This window comes from Lonchura striata, chromosome 5 (genome assembly GCF_050655825.1).
Source record: "Lonchura striata isolate lonStrDom1 chromosome 5, ASM5065582v1, whole genome shotgun sequence".
Classification (NCBI taxonomy): domain Eukaryota; kingdom Metazoa; phylum Chordata; class Aves; order Passeriformes; family Estrildidae; genus Lonchura; species Lonchura striata.
In genome coordinates, this window is record NC_140707.1 from 6414182 (window position 1) to 6436869 (window position 22688).

Consider the following 22688-nt stretch of genomic DNA (forward strand, 5'->3'; position numbering starts at 1 on the left):
TCCCACGGCTGCTCAAACTCGGCCACTTCGGCCATCAAGGCCTCAGGGACATCGGGGGACGCCTTCTTTGTCCCCTCCAGGATGGCCTCGATGTCCCCGAGCTGGCGCTGCAGCTCCTCGGGGAACCACCTGCCTCCTTCACACTCTTCCACCAAGCGCTCCAGCGGCCCCAGGGCCACCTGTGCCCAATGTCCCCTTCTGGTGGCCACCATGGCTTGGCTGCTGGCCACCACGGCCTCTCCCACGGCCTCGTTGGTGGCCGCAGCCACCTGGGCCTTGTGCGTGGCCCTGCCAAGGCCCTCTTTTCCCTGCCCAGGGCCACCTTCAGCTGCTGGGCTGTGGCCACCAGGCTGCTCCCAGCTGTCCTCCTGTGGGTGGCCACGTTCTGCAGGTCCCCGGCCCGGATGGCAGCGATGGCTGCGTCTCAGCGGGCGTCGCGGAGCTCGGTGGCATCCCAGGCCAGCAGGGCCCGGCTGTCCTCGAGCCTGACCACCAACTCCTGCCAGGCCCAGGCCGCAGCTCTCACATCGGCCCAGGTGGCCCCTGGGGTGGCCCCAAGTGTGGCCAGGGCCTGGCCCAGGGAGGGGACACCACGGTGACCCAGGGAGGTTACACCGCCCTGCTCCAGGGTCTCACCAAGACTCCAGGTGAAGTTCCTCAGGTTCACGTGCAGGGACTCTGGGGACATGAGCTGCTGCTCGTCCCTCTGTAACCCGGTCACGGTGGCTGCCACACACAGGGTGGCCACCACATTCACCAGTGACTCCAGCTGATATGGGGACACCTGGGGAGGAGACAGGGGTGGTGTCACAGACCTGCTGGCACTTGTGGCCTCCTGCGGTGGCACCAGTGCCCTCCCAGGGTCCCCTTTGTCCCCTCCCTGGAGGGCTCTGCTGTGTCCTCTGTCCCTTTGTCACCCCCTCATCCCCTCTGTCACACCCCTGCCAGCCCCCACTGTCCCCTCTTCTTGCCCATGGAGACTTAAACTGTGTCTGTGTCTCCCACAGTTTCTGCTCAGTCAGGCCTCAGATATCGGGCCCCTTTATCAGCTCCATTGCTTTTCTCTCTGTTTTATTCCCCATACCGGGGCACCAGGGCTCTGCCCAACGGGGGTCACTGGGGATCATCCAGCCCGGATCCTCCCATGGGGAATGGAGCTGCAGCAGCGCACCAAGCTCTTCCCTGACCCTCTTCCCTCACTCAAAGCTCTTTCCTCACTCGGGGCACTCACAGGGCTTCCCTTAGTGGTGCCTCCATTGGTGTTTGGTCAAGGTTGATCTCTGTGTGAAGCTCTTCCCACACTTCCCACACTCGTAGGGCCTCTCCCCGGTGTGGATGCGCCAGTGCACAGTGAGATTGGAGTTGTGCTTGAAGGCCTTCCCGCAGTCGGGGCAGCGGTAGGGCCTCTCCTCTGTGTGAATCCTCTCATGTTTGAGGACAGCAGAGCTGGTCCGAAACCTCTTCCCACACTGGGGACACTCATAGGGCCTCTCCCCAGTGTGGATCCTCTGGTGCTGGATCAGGTGGGAGCTCCGGCTGAAACCCTTCCCACATTCCAAGCACTTGTGGGGCTTCTCCCTGCCATGAGGCTTCTCCACCAGCTCCGAGCTCCGCCTGGACCTCTGCCCGCCTTCCTGGCTCAGGGGGGCTCTTTCCTCCCCGCAACTCCCTGGGCTGGGTTTGCAGCTCCTCCTCCTGCAGCATCTCCGGGACTTTTCCTCCTCCTCCATCCAGCCACGGCCTGGAAATGAAAACTCCTGGTTTGGGGAAAAAACAAGAGAAGAGCACCTTGGACTGGAGGTTCCTCCTTGCCCAAGTTCATCCCAGGAAGTCATTGGGAATCTTGTGTCTCTAAGAACCTCCAAAACACCAAGATTCAGCCCAAAAATCCCACAAACTTCTAGACACAGATCAAAAACTCCCCAAACATCACAAGTCAGCAAAAACCTCCTCCAAAACAGGAAGATTCAGCTGCCACATAAAACCAAAGCACCAACATTTAGCCCAAGAAAGCTCAGAAACAAGAAGATTCACCCCGTGAAAATTGTGGATCCCCCTCCACAGTCACCTGCTGCTTGTGGGGGGAGCAGCGCTCCTGGGGCTGGGGGGAGGCTGCAGACACAGGGAGGGGTGGAACCTTCTGCTGCTTCCTCTTTCTGCTCCTCCTCCTCCTGTGTCTCTGCTCTTCCTCACACTCCTCTTCCTCCTGCTATTCCTCCTTCTCCTGCACAATCCCACCCTCTCATGCCACCTGCACCGTTTGACCATTTTGTTCCTCAAGCCTGCTTCTCCTTCCCTTCTCCTCCTGCCCCCAGGCCCTGCACCCACTGCCGGCTCCCTCTTCCCCCCAGCCCCACAGCATCCCAGCGCAGGGGCAGGGATGGAGCTGGGGCAGGTCGGGCTGGGGCAGCGCTGGGCTCTCGGCCGCTCCCGCCCGCGCTCGGTCCCCACTGCAGCCGCTCCCGCCAGGACAGCGCGGGGGGGCCCGGCCTTGGCGCTGCCCCACTCCCACCTCCCCAAATTCCCCTCGCGGGGCCATGGGGCCGAGGGGGGGCGCAGGTGGGTCCAGGTGGGGAACGCGGGGAGCTGCGAGTCTGCCTGGCAACTGGTGAGTCATCAGCGCCGCGGGCTCTGATTGGCTGAGCTCTGCCCGAGCCCTGGGGCTGCAGCACAGAGGGGACACCCTGCTCCAGGGGGGATGTCCCACAAACGGGGGACCCCATGGAAGGAACCACAGGAAAGGGTCTTTACAAACAGATGCTCTGAATCTGCTCGGAGATAGGGCCAAAGAACTTTTATGTTAGGAAGTGACAGGAGAAGACATCGGTTTCAGAAAATTTTACTCATTGATGACACAGACTGCTGCTCAGCCAAGGTTCTGCTCTATTCATGAACTTCCAGAAGAACAAGACTTAACAGAGCCATGAATATCGTTTGCTATATGAAAGCATGGAGTATATAAAGGTGGGTATGTAATAGGTGGATTGGGAAGTCTGTACCTCCCAAGTACTTCAGCCAATGGGGAAAGCAGAGGGAGATGTGGCCAGGAGAATTAGGATGAAAAGGAAGCTGTGTCCTCAAACAATTGGAGAGATCCCATGAGGACGGTCCCCTACTCTTTCCCATTTTCAGGAAATAAATTATTTTATAAGATTCGTCTCTCTGCTCTGTGGACAGAATCCTCTGGTGATGTCAGTTTTTCTGCACACCCTGGGGCCCATCCGGAATTCCTTCCACCCTCTGGGGCGGGCAGGGAGTGCAGCTGAAGGTGCCTCACCCACTTTGGGTGATCGGCTCCCTTGGCTGGCAGCAGCACCGGGGATTGATTGGGGGCCCGGGAGTGACCAGGAGACAGACGAGTGACACATCAGGGGGTCTGTGAAGAGTCAGCAGGGAGAGAGCACTGAAAATCTCATCAGTGAGTGCCCTGGGATCCTCGGGGACTGAACATGGCAGGGCACCCATGGAGGGGAGAAAAGGGAAAGCCAGGAAGGGGGCCTGGCCAAAGGGATGATGATCCCAAAATGTCTCTGAAGGGTCCCTTGGGAGAATGTTGAGGTAGTTTGCACATTCCCCCAGAGGTAATTAAGGACATGGACACCCAGGGAGGCAACAAGGAAAGTGGAGAAGGCATTTAGACAACAGGGGATGGATGGTGTTCGTGTCCTGGGAAGGAATCAGGTGAAGGGGAGTGTGCAGCAATATGGTTCAGGCAAGAAGCAGCAGGAGGAATCTGTGTGGTAAGAAAAAGGATGAGGGAAAAAAGGAGGAAGAGAAAAATACTCTGGATTGGGATGTTTTTCCACAGAGTCTTAACCTCACAATTTGCCAGCTAATATTTTGAATTCCCAGTTGCCCAGACAGGAAAAGCAGGAGGTCAGGATGCCAGGGGTTTCTCTGCGCTGGCAGCGGCAGCACCGGGCGCAGAGGTGCGGCACCGGGAGCACGGGCTGGGGCCTGTGGGGAGCTGCGGGGCCGGGCCGGGGCTGTGGGGCAGCCGGGGCTCAGCGCCGGGCGCTGCCTGACCCCACCAGCCCCGGGCAGGGCCGGCAGTGGCCCCCGGCCCCCAGGAGGCTGCGGGACGCCCCGGCCGCTGCCCGGCCCCGGGGAGCTGCCGGCCCTGCCCGCCGGGGGGGCCGCCTTTGGACACTGCGGCAGGACAGGCACCGGCTCTGCCACACGGGCTGGGCAGGGACCCTGAGCACAACGGGGAACACAAAGGAACAGCTGGGAAATGCAGAGTGCACATGGAAGGATCAGGATTTGCTGTTCAGGATTTGCTTTGGGTCCCTGCAGAAAGGAAAGGTTTTGCAGAAAGCTCAGCAGCTCTCAGAGGATGAGCACCCACAGGCAGTGACCGGGGCTGCAGGAGTGGCACAAGAAGCCCTGCAGCACTTGGGCACAAAGGCACAGCAGCTGAAGGCAAGAAGGGATGAGCAAAAGGCCAAGCTGAAGGCAAAGGCCACGGCAGAGTTCCCACAGCCCCTGAGGGATCAACCCCAGGGCCCAAGGGGGCCCCAGCACCCAGGGCATGACGGGGTCGGCCACAAGCACCTGGCAGAGGCATTGCCCTCCTGGCCAGGGCAGAGCCCACCCAAACAGCCCCTGGGAAGGAGTCAGGGCTCCAGCTGCAGCCCACAAGGACACTGCAAGCACAGACAGCAGCACCCTCAGCAGGAGCAAGTCCACCCCTGCATGGACATGGATTGGCAGGGCTCTCTGAGCTCCCATCCCACCGGGGACCCACCACACTGGAGCCCTGGAGAACATTCAGGCTGCGTCTGCATCCAGAGGAGGCCTCTCCTGATGGACACAGGGGCCTCTCCATCCACTCTGAATCTTACACCTAAGGGGGGAAAATTGTAAAGGAATGTTTTCATTATTAAGGGAATAAATGGGAAAGCTGAGCTGGTGTTATTTGTTCAATCACTATTAGGAGCTGTGGGGGATAGGTTTGAAATAAACTAAATTCTTTTTCTTCCTACTCTGATTGTAATTAACTAGGAAGGAATTTGATGGTGGCATTGTAGTATTGTAAAAGGTGATACAGAGGCTATTGCTGCTGTACCTTTGTGTCAAATGTCTGGCAAGGCCTATGCTGAAGTTGAAATGTAAACTTTAAGGAATTTAGAGATTTTAAAGGAGCTAAGGTTTTAGTTAGAAATAATCTTTACTAGCATTAATTAAAATAATAATAATAAATGAGTAGACTTGATGAAGTTAGGAGTTAGTAGTTAACTAATAATTGATTGCTTGTCAGCACAATGTTTAGCTAGCTGGTTTTAATAATGAAGAATATAGAAACTGACAAATAGCTTTTAGGAACATAAGACAATTGTGGGCCTCCTCTATTCTGAAACCAATTGAAGACAAGGAATGGGAGTTCTACCAAGAGTTCATTTGTCATATTTGCATTGAAAAGGTAGAAAGGTCAGAAGGAGGAAGACTTCATTTACTTCCTCATTTTGGGACCCCGACCCATGAAAGGGACCACCGACCCATTTCAAGGGACAAACTACGCATGCTTAATAGCTTTTGGAGTGATTAGCATACGAAGCGGGGAATGGGATGTACCAAAAATATGAATATGTATTTGTATTTTGTGTATTCAGTACTTCTATGGATAAAAAGACGCTGTAATCACCTAGAAGGCGCGGTGTGTATTTGGGAGCGATCCCGCACGATGCCCGGCATTGAATAAACACACACTTTCTAACTTTAAACTGTTAGAGAGTTTTTGCCCGTCACAGTTGGATATCGGTACTAGATCAATATCCATAATTTTTCAATAAATCAAAGTGAACCCAGAGGTGTGGGCAGACCCAAAGGGAAAATTTGATATGAAGTCTCTCCAAATTACTTGGAAGCAACCAGGACAAGTGGTGTCTAAAAGCAACACCCTGTTCCAGGGGAGGGAAGGAAGGGCTCACAGCCTGGTATGGAGTCCCTGCTAAAGGCAGTGCTTTTGGAGCCAGGGATGTCTCCCTACAGCACTCCTATCCTGCACTCAAGGAATCAGATGGCTCCAATGAGGAGGACAAGAACAAGTGCTAGACAAAGCCCCTCTGAAATGGCTGAATTTTCTGGCTAAAAGTCATATCTTGAGTATTTGAAAAAAAATTGCAAATGGTGGAGAAAAAGGTTAAATATATGGGACATAATTTGACTGAAGGATTGACCCAGAGAGAGTCTAGGCAATTTCAGATGTAAAGAAGTAAACTAAAATAAGGAAAAGACCAAAACGAGCTGCAACAATTCTGAGAATTAAAACACAAATACACAACGTGGATTGAGGATTCTATGTTCCAGCCAGAACATTGTAGGACTTTTTAACCCCAGACAGCCTCCATGCTGTGGTATGGACAGGAGAAAGTGAGCAAAACTTGAGAAAATGAACAACCAAAACTATTGATGCCTCAGCTCTGGCTCTTCCAGACTCAGAAAAGAAATTGGAATTGTAGGTGAATGTTCAACAGGGCCATGCCAAAGGAATCCTTGGGCCAAAATGTTTCACCCAGTGGCCAGAGTGGCCTCATTGGCTGCAAAATTGTGCAGCCACAGCTTCAATGGGAACCGAGGCCCAAAACCTGATGACAACAGGATCTCCAACTGTTCCAGTCTGCCATCAAGTTCAAGCTTTGGTAACCAAAAGAACCTCGCAGTGGATGAGCAGTGCTCGGTTATTACAGTGTGAAACTTGTTCAGTGGCACAGGAGGATTCAGAACTGAGCACAGGGGAAGGGTTTAACCCAGCCTCCTGTTTGAACAGCCCACAGAGGGGCTGGGAAGAAACCCAGCACTGCATTCAAGTGACACAGCTCCAGACCCAGCCTGGGGGAGATTCAGGAGACATTGCCTGGCCTGAGGCAGAAAATGTCTTGGTGGATGGCTCTTCAAGGGCAGCAGAAGGGAAAAGAGTTCCAAGACACGCTGTTATTGAGGAAAGGGAATCAGACAAAGCACAGGTTACCCCCCATGGTCAGCTCAACCAGCACAGCTGTGTGTGCTTGTAAGAGCCTGGCACTGAAATGTCCTGAGCAGGAAGGCTTCAATATCTTCTGGTGACACCATCTCACATAACAGGGGGGCAAAAAGCAATTCTGATTGCTGGGCAACCACTGGATCACTCATTAAGGTATTTCTAAAAGACATAATTCCAACAAAAGGGATTGTGGAAGCAACAGACTCAGAGAGCAGAACTAATTTCAAAGGAAAGATCCTCCAGGGAGTTATGGCAGCTTTAGGAATACAATGGGACCTCCATACCCCTGGCACCCCCAGAGCTCAGGCTGGGTACAAAGAATGAATGGGGAAAGAAAGAAAGAAACACCTTTGGAAGCTGGGGATAGAAACCAAGATGCCATGGGTACGGCTTTTGCCACTGGATTGGGCAAGAAGAAGAGCCAGAGCCAGAGCAGATATTCAATTATTTCCCCTTGCAATTGATCTCGGGAATTCCTTACCCTGGGAATTCTCCACCTAGTGCAGGGTGGAGATAAGGGATGCACATTTAAAGCAGTCTGTGGCCAGAATCCTGTCTCTGGTGCAATCTCTCCCCCAGGAAGCTGGGCTGGCACAGAGCCTGCCTTGGCACTTTGCTGTTGCCAACATCCAAGCAGGACATGGGCTCTGCCTAAGGAGTGCAAAGCAGCACCACTGGTGGCCAAGTGGCGTGGCCCATGCCAAGGGGCCCCGAGGCCAGAAACAGCCGCCAGCACAGCTGAACACGGGGGGACCCCTCAGCCTGGGCTCCAGGTCTCTGCAGCCCCGGAGATTTGCACTTCCCGCCTGCAGCAGGAGGATGGGAGGCCCCCCTGAGCCTGCACTGAAGGCAGCGCAGCAGCAGCCAGGGCTCCACAGCGGGGCAAGGCCCTGGGCCTGCCCACACCTCCTCTGCTGAAATCCTCGGCCTGGCCACCCTCCCTGGGCAGCTCCAGCCACCGGGGCCAGCCCTTGCTGCCACTGCTGCAGCTTCAGTGCTCGCTGGGCCTGCACTGCCACAGCTGCTGGGGAGACACCGGGACAATTCCACTCTGCCTCTCACTCACACTCACACACTGCCCTGCCTGCCACTGCATCCATGGAAAATAGACCAGCTCACAGACTTGAACATTGTTAACCTTTGATTTCTCTACTCAGGATTGCTTTGCCTTGGCCTTAGGGAAAGAAATGTTAAAGGTTTTGTTAAGGGATGTTACACCACTCAGTGGAGATGAGTTTCACATCTCAACACACTGGGAATGGCCCAAAAGACACCCACAAAGATAACGACCAGCAGCAAAACATCAACCCCAGCAGCAAACAGCAACCAACACCTACCCCAGACACTGCCCCCGGCAGGGCTGCAGACACCTGGTCTGCAAAAGGCTGAGAAGGAAATCCAGCACTTCCCACCTCATTAACAGCACAAGCAAAGAAATCCGAGTCCAATAGGAAACCAAATAATAAAACTGCACAACTTGAAACTACAGAATATTAAACCAGTGGATTTAGATTGCTTCAGACTGCACAAATTTGGGGAAAATCGAGTAAAACCCACATGTAATGGAACTATTTTCTCTGCACACCTGGGCGATGTGGGAATGGAAAGATTTTTGTTGCATATCCTGGCAAGAATCAAGGAATGCCTTTAACACTAAAAAGATTAGTGAAGTTTTTCTTTTTCCTGAAGTTTCAATGCAAAGTTTAGAGCATTAGAGTATTTTTTTATTACTCATACTTCTATGTAGCTGGTTAGGTTTGGGTAAAGAATGTGAGAATGAGTTTTTCTTCCGAGGGGAAGTAAAAAAAAACTGAATCACCTTGGGATTTTTTGTCTATGTTTTTGCATAGCAGTAAAATACACCAAAATTTTGATCTGGGTTTCTCGAAGTTCACTTTTAGGCTGCATGACTAGAAGAGATTTAAAGTGAGCCCTTAATGTTTAAACAGGTAGCCTGGACAGGAGCTTTAGACATGCAAATTAAGACTGCTGGGGCAAAGTGGGGACAATGTACCTGGCTCTTCTTGCCTGGGGCAGGAATTGGCTGATTCCCTCTGCCCCTCACCCCAAGCTCTGCCTGCTTGCACAGATGGAATCTGCACAGCTGAAGGCAGAGCCCATGCTGAGGATCTCTGACTCTGCAACAGAAACGGCTGAAGCTGCAAAGGGAAACAGCAAATGGAGAATGTTGTGAAAACTTCACTAAAATATGGGGGGGATCATCCCTCTGCCCACTCCAACATCTGCTGTCACTGTCTGTGCTGTACAGGGTGTATCACAGCACTGGGGCTTTTCCTAGAACAAGTTCAGGGAAATCAGTTGGAATTCAAGTATTTGATGATGTAATTAGAAAAAAGCGGTCAATTGATGGAGCCCCAGCTTGAGGGAGTACCCAAAAATGGGGAAAAGATGAAGGGCCACCAGAACAAATCCTACAACACCATGGACCAGCCCCTGGGAACCCAAACCAATTCCTATCAGGAGACAGATAAACCATTTATCATTTCAATGGCATCATTAGATTACAAGCTGTCCTCGGAATAAGAACCAACCAGACAGCTCCAGCTCCTGACCTTCCTGCAGACCAAGCCACTGAAATGAGGAACACAACATTTCACCAGGGGATGGGATCAGATTATTTGTGAGCAGAAAAAACAGGAGTTTGTGGAAAACTAAATGGCTCAAACTGCTGCTGGTAAAGAGATCACAAAGGAAAAGTGGTAAAAAAGCTAAGAAAAGAAATAGGGAGAGCAGTTTATGTATTGGTCAAACATGGAAAGGATGGATATAGGACACGGTTTCGTGGCTCCCTGGCACACCAGGGGTTAAACGAATGCTGCTTCTCCACTTCTGTGCTGCAGCAACTCTCATCTTTTTACCATGCTCCACACCTTGGCAGTGCAGCTCATCCAGCAGCTGAGCCAGGGCATGCAGGTGGCAGCCAGGCCTCCTGATCCACAAACGGCTACAAAAGGACAGGGAATGAGGGCACCGAGAATAATCCCAAAACTAAAGAGGACCCGGGAAGAACAAAACAGAGTCAAGGAGTGAATCTGCCTAGAGATAGGGCCGGGCACTTGTAGATAAGGGGAAAAACCATCAGTTCCAATAAATGTTACAAATTGACCCAGAGAGCTGCTCAAAGTCCCGCTACATTCCTGAACTTCGAGGAGAAGAACAAAGACTTAACAGAGCCATGAATATCGGCTGTTCTACAAAAGGAGGGTGCACATTAACGAGGACAGGCTCCAGGCGCATCGGGAAGTCGGAACCTTCCAAGGAACTCAGCCGGTGGGCAAAGGCAGAGGGAGATGCGGCCGGGAAAATGAGGATAAAAAGGAGGCTGCGGACTACAGCCACGGCAGAGAGCGCACGGCAAATGCCCCACGGCCTCTGCCCCTGCTCGGCAATAAAGTCACTTTGACAGGACTCCTCGCTCTCCGCCGGGCACACGAACCTCCGGCGACGGGAATTTCCCCGCCCGCTCCCGGCCGCGGGGCAGCCCCTCTGTCCTACCCACAGCAGCCGGGCCGAGCCAGCGCTGCTCCGGCAGCGGCTCCTGCCCGGCCCCGGCGGGAAGGAGACCGCGGGCAGCCGCTCCCGCAGCGCCCTCGGCCCGGGACCGGCCCGGGCCGGACACGGCACCGGCGAGCCGCCGGAGCCCCCTGCCGCCCCCTCCGCCCGCAGCCGGCCCCGAGCCCCCGCAGAGCCCAGCGCGGCTCCCACCTGCGCCGGGGCCGCCTCCGAGCTCCGCCGCCGCCGCCTCACCGCGCTCCGGCCGCTGCCGCCGCTGCCGGGCCCGCACAGCCGCTCGGCCAATGGCGGCGCTGCGCGGCCACGGCCGCCCTCAGCCCGCCGCCGGGGCCGCGCCGCGCCCCGCTCCCACCAATCAGCGCGCCGCAACCGCGACTGACGGCACCGGCGGCCAATGGCAGCGAGCTCGGGGCGGGCTCTGCGCACGGCCCCGCCTCGCCCCGCGCTCTCGGCGCCCCCGGGCTGCGTGAAGGGAAAGCCGGAGATGAGGAACAGCCCCGGCACGGGCCCGGCCCGAGCCGGGATTGAGCTGCCCACACAAACAAACTTCTCCGCGCCTCCCGCCACGGCTTTCCCGGCCCTGCGCCTCCCGTGCCTCCGCCTCTGCGGGAAGCCCAGGAGCCTCACTTCTCCTGCCCCTCGTTAGCGCATCAGTGCTTCGCTTTGATTTCCCCCGAAAAGGGAAACCTGCCCCAAGCCCTGTGGGTGGGTGGGGCAGGGGAGAGATTTCTGGCAGAAAACTCCAAAGACTCGGAGCAGGAGAAGGAGAAGTGAGTGCAGAGCCTTAAATGCAGCTTTCCCCACGGCTCCCTGCTCCCAGCTGCACCTCCTCCCCCGGCAGGGCAGGAGACAGGGAATGGGGCCATGCTCAGCTCATCCCCCGGGGCTTCTCCCTCTGCTCAGGGACAGGAGTCGTTCCCTGCTGCACCCTGCGCTCTCTCCCGGCCGAGACTTCTCCAGGAACTTCTCGGAGCGGAGTCCATCCCCTGGGCACAGCCCCCTCCGAGTGCTGCAGCGTGGGTCACTGTGCCACGGGCTCAGTCCTGCCAGGACAGGCTGCTCCAGCGGGGCCCCTCTGCCCGCGGGCTCACAGCTCCTCTCGGGCATCGCCGAGCTCCAGCCCAGCTCCTCCAGGGGCTGCAGGGGATCTCTGCATCCCCATGGACCTGCAGGGGATCTCTGCATCCCCATGGATCTGCAGGGGATCTCTGCATCCCCATGGACCTGCAGGGGATCCCTGCATCCCCATGGACCTGCAGGGGGATCTCTGCAGCCCCATGGACCTGCAGGGGGATCTCTGCAGCCCCATTGTAATATACGTTATGGAACAATTTGTACTTATGAAAAATATACATCAAGTCAGTTGTGCTTGTAGAAAAAGATTCTTAAAGTTTTATATGACCAGTGGCTGCAGCCCGGGCTGGAGAAACCACAGTTGGCAGAGAAAGAAAGACCTAATTTCCAAATGAAAAAAGGTAGCTGGGTGCAGAGATGGGCTCTTTCCGGGAACAATCCAGGAGACACCCAACGTTTAACCCCTGGTCTGCCGGGGAGCCTGGAAACCAGGCACACGGGCACCCCGCCCTTGCAGCTGCTGAGGAGGCTGCTGGGCTGTGCTTCAGCAGAGGAGATGGAATGTGGCTTACCACTCTGCCCTTCTCTAAAAACGGAGAATGGGTCAGGAGGTTTGGGCTCTGAGCACACAGCAGCCTGGCCCAGGCACAGGCCGTGGTGGGACAGGGGCACAGGAGCCTTCTGTGACTGACTGTGGCTCTCTGGTTTCTCTCTGCAGGCTGCCAGCTCCTCATGCCATGGAAACGGCCCCACTCGGCTGCCAGTCTGGGAGGGCTGGAGGGCTGTGGGTACTCATTTGCTGTCAAAAATAAATTGTGTTTTTTTGTCATTGTCATTGTCATCATCAGAACATTTCTTTCATCCTTTTCCAAGTTTTTGGCCCCTCCAGGGTAATATTTTTGTGTCCTTCCTCAGACAGTTGATGGCATTTGGATGGGGGGTTAAGCAATGTGAAAAGTTCAACAACAGCTCCAGTTGCCAACTGCAGCAGCCCCTTCAGGAGCCCTGAGCTACCAGCGAGGTCCACGTGTGCCTTGCAAAAGGGAGTGGTTTGCAGCGATGGGGTTGGTGCCCTGCTGCAAAAGCTGGGAGCAGATCAGAAGTGGCAAAATGCCATTTTGGCTCAACCCCCACCCAGGTTCTTTATCTTTTCCCTCTGCTCGGTGATAGGCAGACAGGGCTGGATCCAGCGAGGTTCAAGTTCTGGCTGCTCCCTGGCATCAAAGGGATCAACTAAACTCTTGTATGCAGTGACTGCAATAGGGCTACTGAAGGAAAAAAGGGAATGTCATGAGATGGGGAATCCTTCTTGTCTCCTCTGTCTCCCCAGGAGCCCCTTGGAAAGGGAAATACCCACTGGGTTTATCTGACTCCTTCCCAGCCAGCCTTTCCCTCGCTCCCGGGTCTCATTTGCTCCGCAGGATTCACCAGCTTGCTCAGCTCAGAGGAGCTCTCAGAGGAGAAAACGCTGCCTGGCGTGGGGCTGCCTGATCCCTGTCTCACCTTGATTCCATTTGCCCCCTCCCTGCCCCATCCAAGAGACCGAAGGATCCCCCACAGCCCCACGGTCCTGCAGCAGATCCCGGCACGTTCCCTGCTCCGCTCCTTGGTGCCCTGGGAGGCTCCAGAGCCCTCCCTGTGTGCGGGACAGCGGCTGCAGCACCGCTGCGCCCGCGGGCGAGCAGCGCCCAGGAGCAGCTGCGCCAGCTCCGAGCCTGAAGGGAATCCTCAGCGCACACAAATGACAGCTGGCACTTCAGGGGCTGGCAGGAGAAGCTCAACCCATCTGCTCGCTGCCCTTCCCAGCCATGGCCACGCTGGTGCAATTGGAAGAGTCGCCCCTGCCCAGGAAGCTCTCAGGTCGAAGAGAGGAGCAAAAGCCACGGGTTTCTGAGGTGTTAGCTGCCACTGCCTCTGGTTTTCCTTCCAATTCCTAAGGGGTTTTGACTGGTTTTACCATTTCAACACTTTCTGTGTAGAATGCTTATTTTATGATTGGCTTTTCACAAATGTTACAATGAATATTATATGTGTAATGTTAGAAAGTTATGCTGTATTCATTCTCTTAAGTAGTGTGTTAAATAGAGTTTTAGGTAACAACATAATATTAAAATAGAAACTCTGCGATGTAGGATTTTTTTACTTGCTCAAGCAAGAGATGAGATAATCAATAAACTCTTCACACAGGGATGGTGGTGACTTGGGGCACATAAAGAGTTACAACCTCCTTATCAGAAAAGACAAACATTCTTCCATCTTGTCTCCATCTTTATGGAAGCACCAGGATTAAGGGAAAGAAGTTGACAAAATCCAGAAAAGTTCCTAATTTGCAAGTAATTTATGCATCATGTATGAGATACATGAATATGCAATAGGCTATTGCTTTTAAGGTTATTCCTTTGTTCACAAGGCATGCTTGTCCTGGCTTAAGTGTCTGAGAGCATCTGGACATCTATAATTTTTTGCTTTTTATTGTCTTGTAATTGTCCTAACTCTAAATTTGATTACTCTAATTGTGTTACTATTTTTATAACCATTTTATTATTATTAAACATTTAAAATTTTAAAAACCAAGTGATTGGCGTTTTTCACAACGTTCCAGGCTCCCGGGGACCCCCTTATCGGTATGTCCGACCCCGCAGGCTGCAGAGGGTCCCCCCGCTCCGGTGCCGCCCTTCTCCGCTCCCCAGCCCCGCCCCGCCGGTACCGGGCGATCCCCGGTGGCTCCGGGCTGACGATGCAGCGCCTGCCCCGGGCAGCCCAACCCCACCGCGGGAGGGTCCCACGCATCCCCGGCCCAGCGCCGGGGCTCTGCCGGCAGCCAGCACCGGGACCCCAAAATTCTGCTGTCCCGGGGCCACCGAGCGGGCACCCGGCCCTTGGCCCTGTTATAGATACATATTATAATATTGGCTTTTTGCAAATATTCCACTGGATTTTATATGTGTGGTGTTACAATAACTTTGTTATATAGTTTTTATTTCTGTTGTTCATTGATTAGGCTCAGACATAGTAGTGCCATAGCTGATAGAAGCATGCTTGTGTTAAAATTCCTGCTTGGATGGGATAACATCCAGTGAGCACAGGATGAGGACACCTGTACAGATCTGCCAACCATCAGCACTCACCGTCTGAAGGCAGTGTGGGCCGGGGCCAAAACTGAAGATGATGATAAAAAAGGACCAAAACCACAACCAAGGAATACACATGCCCTAAAAAGGTGCAACCGAGGAGGAGCCATGCTGAACAGTTCTTGGAATATGTAAACTAGCTTGGGAAAAAGTTTACTATGCATAAGGGACTATGAATATGCAACAGGCTGGTGTAAGGGAAAAGGTATTCAAGGGGTATCTCCGGAGATAACCGTGTGCTCTTGGCTCAGTGCCGAGATGCACCCGGCCGTAAGAACCTTTGCTCTATGGCCTTGTCTCCTCTTGTCCTGTATTAAACTTTTTAAATGTTCCCAGGGCAGTGAAGGTGTTTTTCCCAGCCCCGAGCAGAGAGCTCTGCCCGGCGGCTCCCGGGAAAGGCGGCGGCGCTCGGCAGCGGCCCCGGCCCGCCCGGCCCGCGGGAATTCCCCGCAGCGGGACAAAATCCTGCCCCGGAGGAGCGCTCGGAACGCCGCCTGCGGCTCCTCCGTGCCCCGCAGGTGCCGCAGCTGCCCCGCTGCGGCAGGCGCGGCTCTGGAGCAGGGAGGCTCTGCGGGACCCCCGGGCTGTGCCCCCTCCCGGGCCGTGCCCCGGGGCTGATGCTCGGCCCGGGCTCTCTCGCTGTCCCGGCTCCCGCAGGCTCCCGGCGGGAGCGGCACCGCCCGCCCGGCGCCGCAGGGCCGAGCCCTGCCCAGCAAAGGCTCCGTGTCCACGGCCGGGCCCTGCCGGGGCTGCGGCCGCTGCCCGGCCCGGCACAACCCGCAGCGCCCGGCGCGGCTCCCTCCAGCCGGGCACTGCGGCTCCAACCAGGCGGAATATTCAGCGCACGGAATCTCTGTCAGCGCTGCTCACATTGCAAAACCAGCTGCTGCCGAGGCAATCCCACCTCCCACTGAAGCCTCCCACCCAAAATGCTGCCGTCAGCTCGGACACACCGGTAAGAAACCCAAGAGCAAACTGAAAGCTGATTAGAGAATCTTGCACAATCACATCCAAGAACATTTTGTTATAAAATCACAAATATTAACAGAAGCTGAGAAAGTCAACAATGTTAGAAAACAAGCTTCCAACAATGGGACTCAAAGAGCTAAGGGCATGCGTTTGAATGGAATGAGCCCCTCTCTTTCTGACATGTGAGCAATGCCATGGAATTTCCCAGACTAGAGAAATAGGGAGGCCTGGCAGCAGCAGCTTCACACACAGACACAGCAATGACACAGAACAGGGCAGGGCAAGAGGCTGACAAAACTCTAACCGCTACTTGCAATGAAGTACCTTTGTTTCCAGTTCTAATCTAGCCACTATTAATATAGAGTCCAAAAGACTAAAAATACTAGTAATAATAATAACAACTGTACCATTAATAGCAAAAATAGAGGTAATAGAAATGATAAGAGTTAATAGTGGTAATAAAAACTCTACCATACTTATACCAGGTTTGCATGGCCAGGTTTTGGTAAGGCAGGGCATCTAGGAGCAGCTTCTGTGAGAGCAGCTGCTCCTCCATGTCCCACAGAGTCAATTCCAGCTTGCTCCAGGACAGACTGGCTGCTGGACAAGGCTGGCCCTGTTAGAAATGGCCTTTGGGATACGAGATTTAAGAAAAAGAAAATGGGTGATGCTGGAGTTGTGACTGTGAGCAGGGAGGAGCAGGGTGAGGACCTGTGAGAGGAACAGCTCTGCACATCCCCAGGGCAGGGCAGGGCAGGAGGGGCAGGAGCTGCTCCAGCTGCTGGAGCTGATTGCCCTGAGATTCCCTGGTCAGTCCCTGGGGAGGCAGCTGGGCCCTGCAGCCCATGGAGGGCACGGAGGGCAGAGATGCACCTGCAGCGCCTGGAGGAGCCCGTGCTGGAGCAGGGGGATGCCTGAGCGGAGGCTGCGACCCCATGAGAAACCTGTGCTGGAGCAGGGACCTGGCAGGGACCTGCAAACCCCTGGAGAGGAGCCCACGCTGGAGCAGGGCCCTGCCAGGACTTGTGAGCCCATGGAGGAGTGAGCCACGCTGCAGCAGCTTGGGGAGAACTGCTGTCTGTGGGATGAACTCACCGTGGAGAAGTTCATGGAGAAGTGTCTCCAGAAGGGACCCCTGGCACAGCAGGGCAATGACTCCTCCCCCCGAGCAGCAGGAGAAACAACAGGGGATGAACTGACCAGAGCCCCCATTCCCTGTCTCCCTGCGCCCACTGGGGGGTGAGGTAGAGCTGGGAAGGAGGGAGGAAAGGGCAGAAGGTGTTTTTAAAGCTTTGTTTTACTTCTCACTATCCTGCCCTGATCCAGATAGCAAAAATTCCATTAATATCTCCAATTTTGAAAATTTTTTGCCCATCATCGCATTTGCTGAGTGATCTGTCGCAGTCCTTAGCTCTACCCATGAAGCCTTCATTCTGTTTTCTCCCTCCTGTCCATCTCTGGAGGGGAGTGAGAGAGCAGCTTTGGTGGGTGCCTGACATCCAGCCAGGGTGAACAGACAACACTTCCTTTCCTTCATTCATTCTTTCTTTCCAGAGGTCACTGTGAAGGGGTTGAGTGGGGCTTTGACGGAGGGAGTGAAGGTGGTGGGGAATGGTGGAGACAGGAGCCACAGGGACATGGGACAGGCATCAGAGGGGCCTGGGCAGCTGGCAGGGGGCAAAGCCTGTCCCCTGGCCCAGCAGCAGGGGACAGGGGGCACGGTCTGTCCCTTGGCCCAGCAGCAGGGAACAGGGGGCACGGCCTGTCCCCCTGGCCCAGCAGCAGGGGACAGGGGGCACGGCCTGTCCCCCTGGCCCAGCGGCAGGGGACAGGGGGCACGGCCTGTCCCCTGGCCCAGCAGCAGGGGACAGGGGGCACGGCCTGTCCCCCTGGCCCAGCAGCAGCCCCGTGCCCTGCCCAAGGCGCTCCCAGCAGGGGCTGGGCCCCAGAGGCAGGGGGAGACCCCAGTCCCAGGGCAGCGTTTCTGCCCCGTCCCCTGTCCAGCCCAGCCTGCCCTGTGTGCGCAGTGACCGCTGGCACGGGCTGCCCTGGACACTGTGACCTGCTGGGGACACTGAGAGCTGCCCCGCTGTGACACTGCCCTTGGGATTGCACAGGCACCAAACAAACCCCAGCCAGCACCGCCCCTTGTCATGTCCCAGGCACCGGAGAGCATCAGAGCCAGCCCCGCTCCTGGTGATGTCCCAGGCACCAGGGCACATCCCAGCCCCGCTCCTGGTGATGTCCCAGGCCCCACAAGTGTCCCAGGTGTGGGAAGAACTCATCACACAGCTCAGCCTTGACCCCAAACCAGCAGAGGCACCACGAAGGGCAGCCCTGCGAGTGCCCCAGTGTGGGAAGAGCTCCGTGCGCTGCTCCAGCTCCATGCCCCACGGGAGGATCTGTGCTGGATGATCCCCAGTGAGCCCTGGTGGGCAGAGCCCTGGTGACCCATGGTGCTGCTGATCCATGTTGGGAAGACACCCGGCTGGGGGGATCCACATCCTCCTGGCTCCCCGTGGCCTGGATTTTCTTTTCATTTCTCTTTGCCCTTTCAAAACTCTTAAAAGCAGGTAAAAATAAAGATGTTGAGCTAAGACAAGGATGGGGACATGGGGGGGTCTTGCAAGGGATGTGGGGGATGCTGGGTTTGAAGGACTTGGGGGTTCCTGGGAGGGACCTGGGAGTTTCTCAGGGCTTTGGGCACCCCAGGCTGAGCGGCTCCAGTTGCCCTGGGAGACCCTGGTGGAGGTTCTGGGCAGCTGGTCAAGGACCCCCTGCCCTGGAACTGTCCCCATGTGCCCCCATCCCAACGCCTCGTCCACCTGCAGCGGCTGCCCCATTCCTTACTCCCCTTCCATACTCCCCTGGCCCCTGCCTGTTCCCATGTCCCCCCTGTCCCGTTCCCATCCTGCTCCCATCCCAATCCGGACCCCATTCTTGATCCTTGTACCATATTCCCTGTCCCTGTCCCTGTCCCAGTCCTATTCCCTGTCCCCATTCCTGGTCCCTGTCCCCATTCCCTGTCTCTGTCACCACTCCCAGTCCCTGTCTCCATTCCCATTCCCCATTCCCTGTCCCCATTCCCATTCCCTGTCCCCATTCCCATTCCCTGTCCCCAATCCCAGTGAGACATTAATTTTGAAGAATTAAGAATTTTAGGAAAGTTAAGATGATAGTTAAATTAGATGTTGCTGACTTATCAGAAGTAGATAAATCGGCTTTGTTCATAGTTAACAGTAGCTGGATCTTAGATAAGATATCCAGGATCTATTAACTCATTGCTTGCCAGCTTTATGCTTGGGTAGCTGTGCTTATCATGTGAAACAGAATGTGATAAACAGATTTCAGGGACACAAAAACAGTTGCAGACTTCCCATACTTTAGGAATCCATTAAGCACAGGAAAACGGCAAGGATTCGTTTGTCACGTGTGCATGGGAAAGGCAGAAAGGTCAGAACGAGGAAGACTTATTTTACTTCCTCATTTTGGAGACCCCTCCCCAAAATGGACCCCTGACTCATTTCAGGGAACAGAACTACACATGCTTAATTGCCTTTTTGCCAATTAGCATGTGAAGCGGATCAGAGGAAGTGACAGGGATATGAATATGCATTCATATTTTGTGTATTCAAGACTTCTGTAAATATAAAAGCTTTGTAATACCTGTGATTTTTGCAGTGTGCATTAGGGAATTATCCCAGGTACTGCCCAGCTGTCTCAATAAACATACACTTTCTAACTTTAAACCCGTAGAGAGTTTTTGTCCATCTCAGTTGGATATCGATATTAGATTGATATTCATATTTTAGTAAATCATTGTCCTAAAGAAGTCCTAGTATGTGCATTAACATGTCTTTTCTTAATATTCGAGTAATTATTCTTGCATTGCTTCAAGATAAACTGGTATGATTCAAAGAATATCCACTGAGGTACACATAGAACATTGATTTATCATAAGCAAATTGCAGTTGCAGAGATTTTCACTGACATTCTGCCACTTGTCATCATTTTAAAAGTGAAAAGTCAGCTATTAAAGTCAATAACAAAATTTCTAGCTTCTAACAAAGGGAAAAAAGTATATGGTTTGCACTAGATAAAATATAAATACAGAAAATGTCTCCCAACCAAGTTCCTTGCCCTGATCAAAACATCTCCCAATCAAGTTCTTCGCCCTGAACCTGGCTGATAAAGACAACTATTATCAGTAAATGTGGATGAAACGTTGCATAAGTTAATAGTATTCAAAGTCCATGTTCTGTTCCTATTATTATTTTTATACAAAGAAAAAAGGGGAAAGGGGTTGGATTGAGGGTACACCCTCCTCCCCTCTGAGTCTGTTCTCATGTTTTACAATAAATCCTACAACAGTACAATACAGCTGCCTAAAATATGGACACTGGAAACCACAGACAGCATTACAAATCATCACCTGCCTCATGGACAGTTCATAGATGGATTTGATTTGTTTACAAATTATTTCTCAAGTTTGCAAACAGTTTTTCTGTTTACAGATTGTTTTCTGGGAGTTTGGTTTTTTTCCAAGGGATCAAGTGCTGAAAGGTTGTTTTTTAAAATTGGGTTTTTCTCTAAGTGTTAAATGGGCTCAGGGTTAAATAGCTTTCTGCTTTTAGAGATAAGTTCAATTTGTAACCAAGAAGCATTATGCCTGTGGCCTGAGTTCTCCCCTAACAGTTCTTGGAGGGGAATGCTGCAGCTCCAGTGTAAATTAGATGCATGCTGTCCTCTGTCACCATGTTTGCAAAGGGCCCTTGCAGATGGGTGACAGAGAACAATACACAGAATTTTATAAAGAAAAGGAGGGTGAGGTGTTCCCATGATTGACAGGGGTCTTGACCAATCAAATATCTCCCAAAACTGCAGGCACCTCACGGGCCAGAACCTGAAGGGGCATGGAGCTCAAACCAATGAGAGCTTCCAGGCCTGGTCTTTCAAATGCCCTGTGTAAGGGGGGGCTTGGGAAATAAAATCTCTCTGTTGCCCCATGAACTCGGGAGGAGCAGTCTTTGTCTCCTGTGCCCTCGCTGCCCCACGAGACCAAAGAGATGTTCACCAGGGCCCTCCCTGTTTGTGGCCGTCCATTGCCCAGCTGAGCAGGCAGCCAGTTGTGTTTGCAGTGAGCTGCCACAGGAAGACACACAGCAGCTGGAGATTTGAATAGCAGGGCTTGGCCAATTCTTTTAATTTCAGAGTGCAAGAAAGACACAAAAGCACAAGGAAACATGGCAGTGTTTCGGTGGAGTCTCTTTGTCCTGTGAAGTTCAGTAGCTGTTGGTGTTTCTGTGCTGCTGCTAATCCCTTCCATGAAAATATTATTCCAGGAAGGAGCAACAACATCTGACACGCGCCAAGTGTTGCCCCCAGTTGCTCCAGGTGCTGCTCCCCACAGACCCTGTAGGACGGAGCACAGCCCCCAGTGCACACCAGCTTTGGCTGCCCTCTGGCAGAGAAGCCCTTTTGGGGCACAGGTTTCTGGGCAGGAGACGGGCACCGGTGCTGCCAGGGCTCGGGGGAACTCTGCTTGGGCGGGGACTGTGCCTCACCTGCTGCTGTCAGCGCTGCCCGGGCCCCAGGGCTCAGAGCAGCATTCCTGCCCTGGCCCACACGTTCCCGGTCTGTGTCCCACGGCCGTGCTTAGGACGGCCACCATGTGGGACGTGTCCCGAGGAGGCCGTGCCAGCTTCTGTGGAGGCCCCGTGCCCTTCCCGCCGCGGCTGCGTCAGCAGCTGCGGGGGCTCCTGCTGCTCTGAGCCCGCAGAGCAGGGCAGCGTTTGCTGATGGGCTGAGCCCTTCCTAAAGATCCTGTTGGGCTGTCTGACACACCTGGGGCAAGGCATTCCTTCCACCCTGGGCCGCTCTGGGGGGCTGGGGGTAGCCCCAGGGCAGGTGGCAGTGCGTGCAAGGGCCCTTTGTGACACGGTGCAGCATGGTCACCGTGGAATGGAACGGGACAGGGATTCCAAGGGCCCTTGGTGACACGGTGCAGCATGGTCACCGTGGAATGGAACGGGACAGGGATTCCAAGGGCCCTTGGTGACACGCTCTGGCAGAGGTGTTGGCAGTTACAAGTTACAGTTACACTCCACAGTGCTCGGTGCACACGACGAGAGAGGACGGGAGAGAGCGGTGCTGTGAGGAGCCCTCGCACAGCCACTCGTTCCTGGCTGACCCAGAGCTTTCCAGAGGTATTACTCCTGCAGGTGAGCTCGTGGCCAGACCAGAGCACTTGGTGACCCCTGGCCTTCCCGAGGCATCTCTTCTGCAGCTGCCCTCGAGGGCAGACCGTGGCATTTGCACCATCCTTGACAGGAGTCTCCTTTCCTTGTGGCTGGAGCCCCCAGGACCAGAGTGCAGGACTTGCTGTCCTGTACCCTTGCCAAGACTTCACTCTTGCAGGTGCCCTCAAGGTACGACTGCAGCACTTGCTGACTCGGACCTTTTCCTTTTTACCTTCTGCAAGCAGCCATGAATCCAGGCAGCAACGTAGAGCTCAGACCTGCGAGCGTGCCCAAGCTGGCCTGGGGGAAGGAGGAGAAAGAAGGCCCTGGAGCTGCCCCAGCACTGCAGCCTGAAGAGGTGGAGCAGTTCCAGCCACGGCAGAAGGGTGAGTGGCAGAGCTGGGCCACAGGGCTGGTGCCTGCAGCCAGCTTGGCCCCATGCCATGCCATGCCATGCCATGCCATGCCATGCCATGCCATGCCATGCCATCCCATCCCAGCTTCTGGGGCCATGCCCATGGACAGGATGGAATAGGGGCCGGGCAGACACCCACAGCCGTGCTTCGTGCCCTGGGCCGTCGCGGGGCTGTCCCTGCCTGGGCAGCGCAGGGCTGGGCTGTGTTCTCCGGCCTCTCCCGCAGCCCCTCAGCTCGGGCTGCGCTCGCTCTTTGCCAGGTGCAGCCGTGCAGCGCACACGAGAGCAGGAACGCACCCGTGGCCGCTTCCGCAGAACAGCGCAGGTACCTGCAGCCATCCCCA

The 22688-nt window shown here is 54.6% G+C and overlaps 1 protein-coding gene across 1 annotated transcript; it reads right to left on the reverse strand.

Annotated features, from left to right (window-relative positions):
• Positions 1-830: 830 nt before the first annotated feature.
• On the reverse strand, positions 831-10781 carry LOC146767189 (uncharacterized). The gene is made up of 2 exons (XM_085581207.1): positions 10709-10781; positions 831-1757 (listed from the first exon to the last, which is right to left on the reverse strand). The coding sequence occupies exon 2, from the start codon at positions 1728-1730 to the stop codon at positions 1242-1244; it is 489 nt and encodes a 162-aa protein (XP_085437333.1). The 5' UTR covers positions 1731-1757; positions 10709-10781; the 3' UTR covers positions 831-1241.
• Between the last annotated feature and the right edge of the window lie 11907 nt (positions 10782-22688).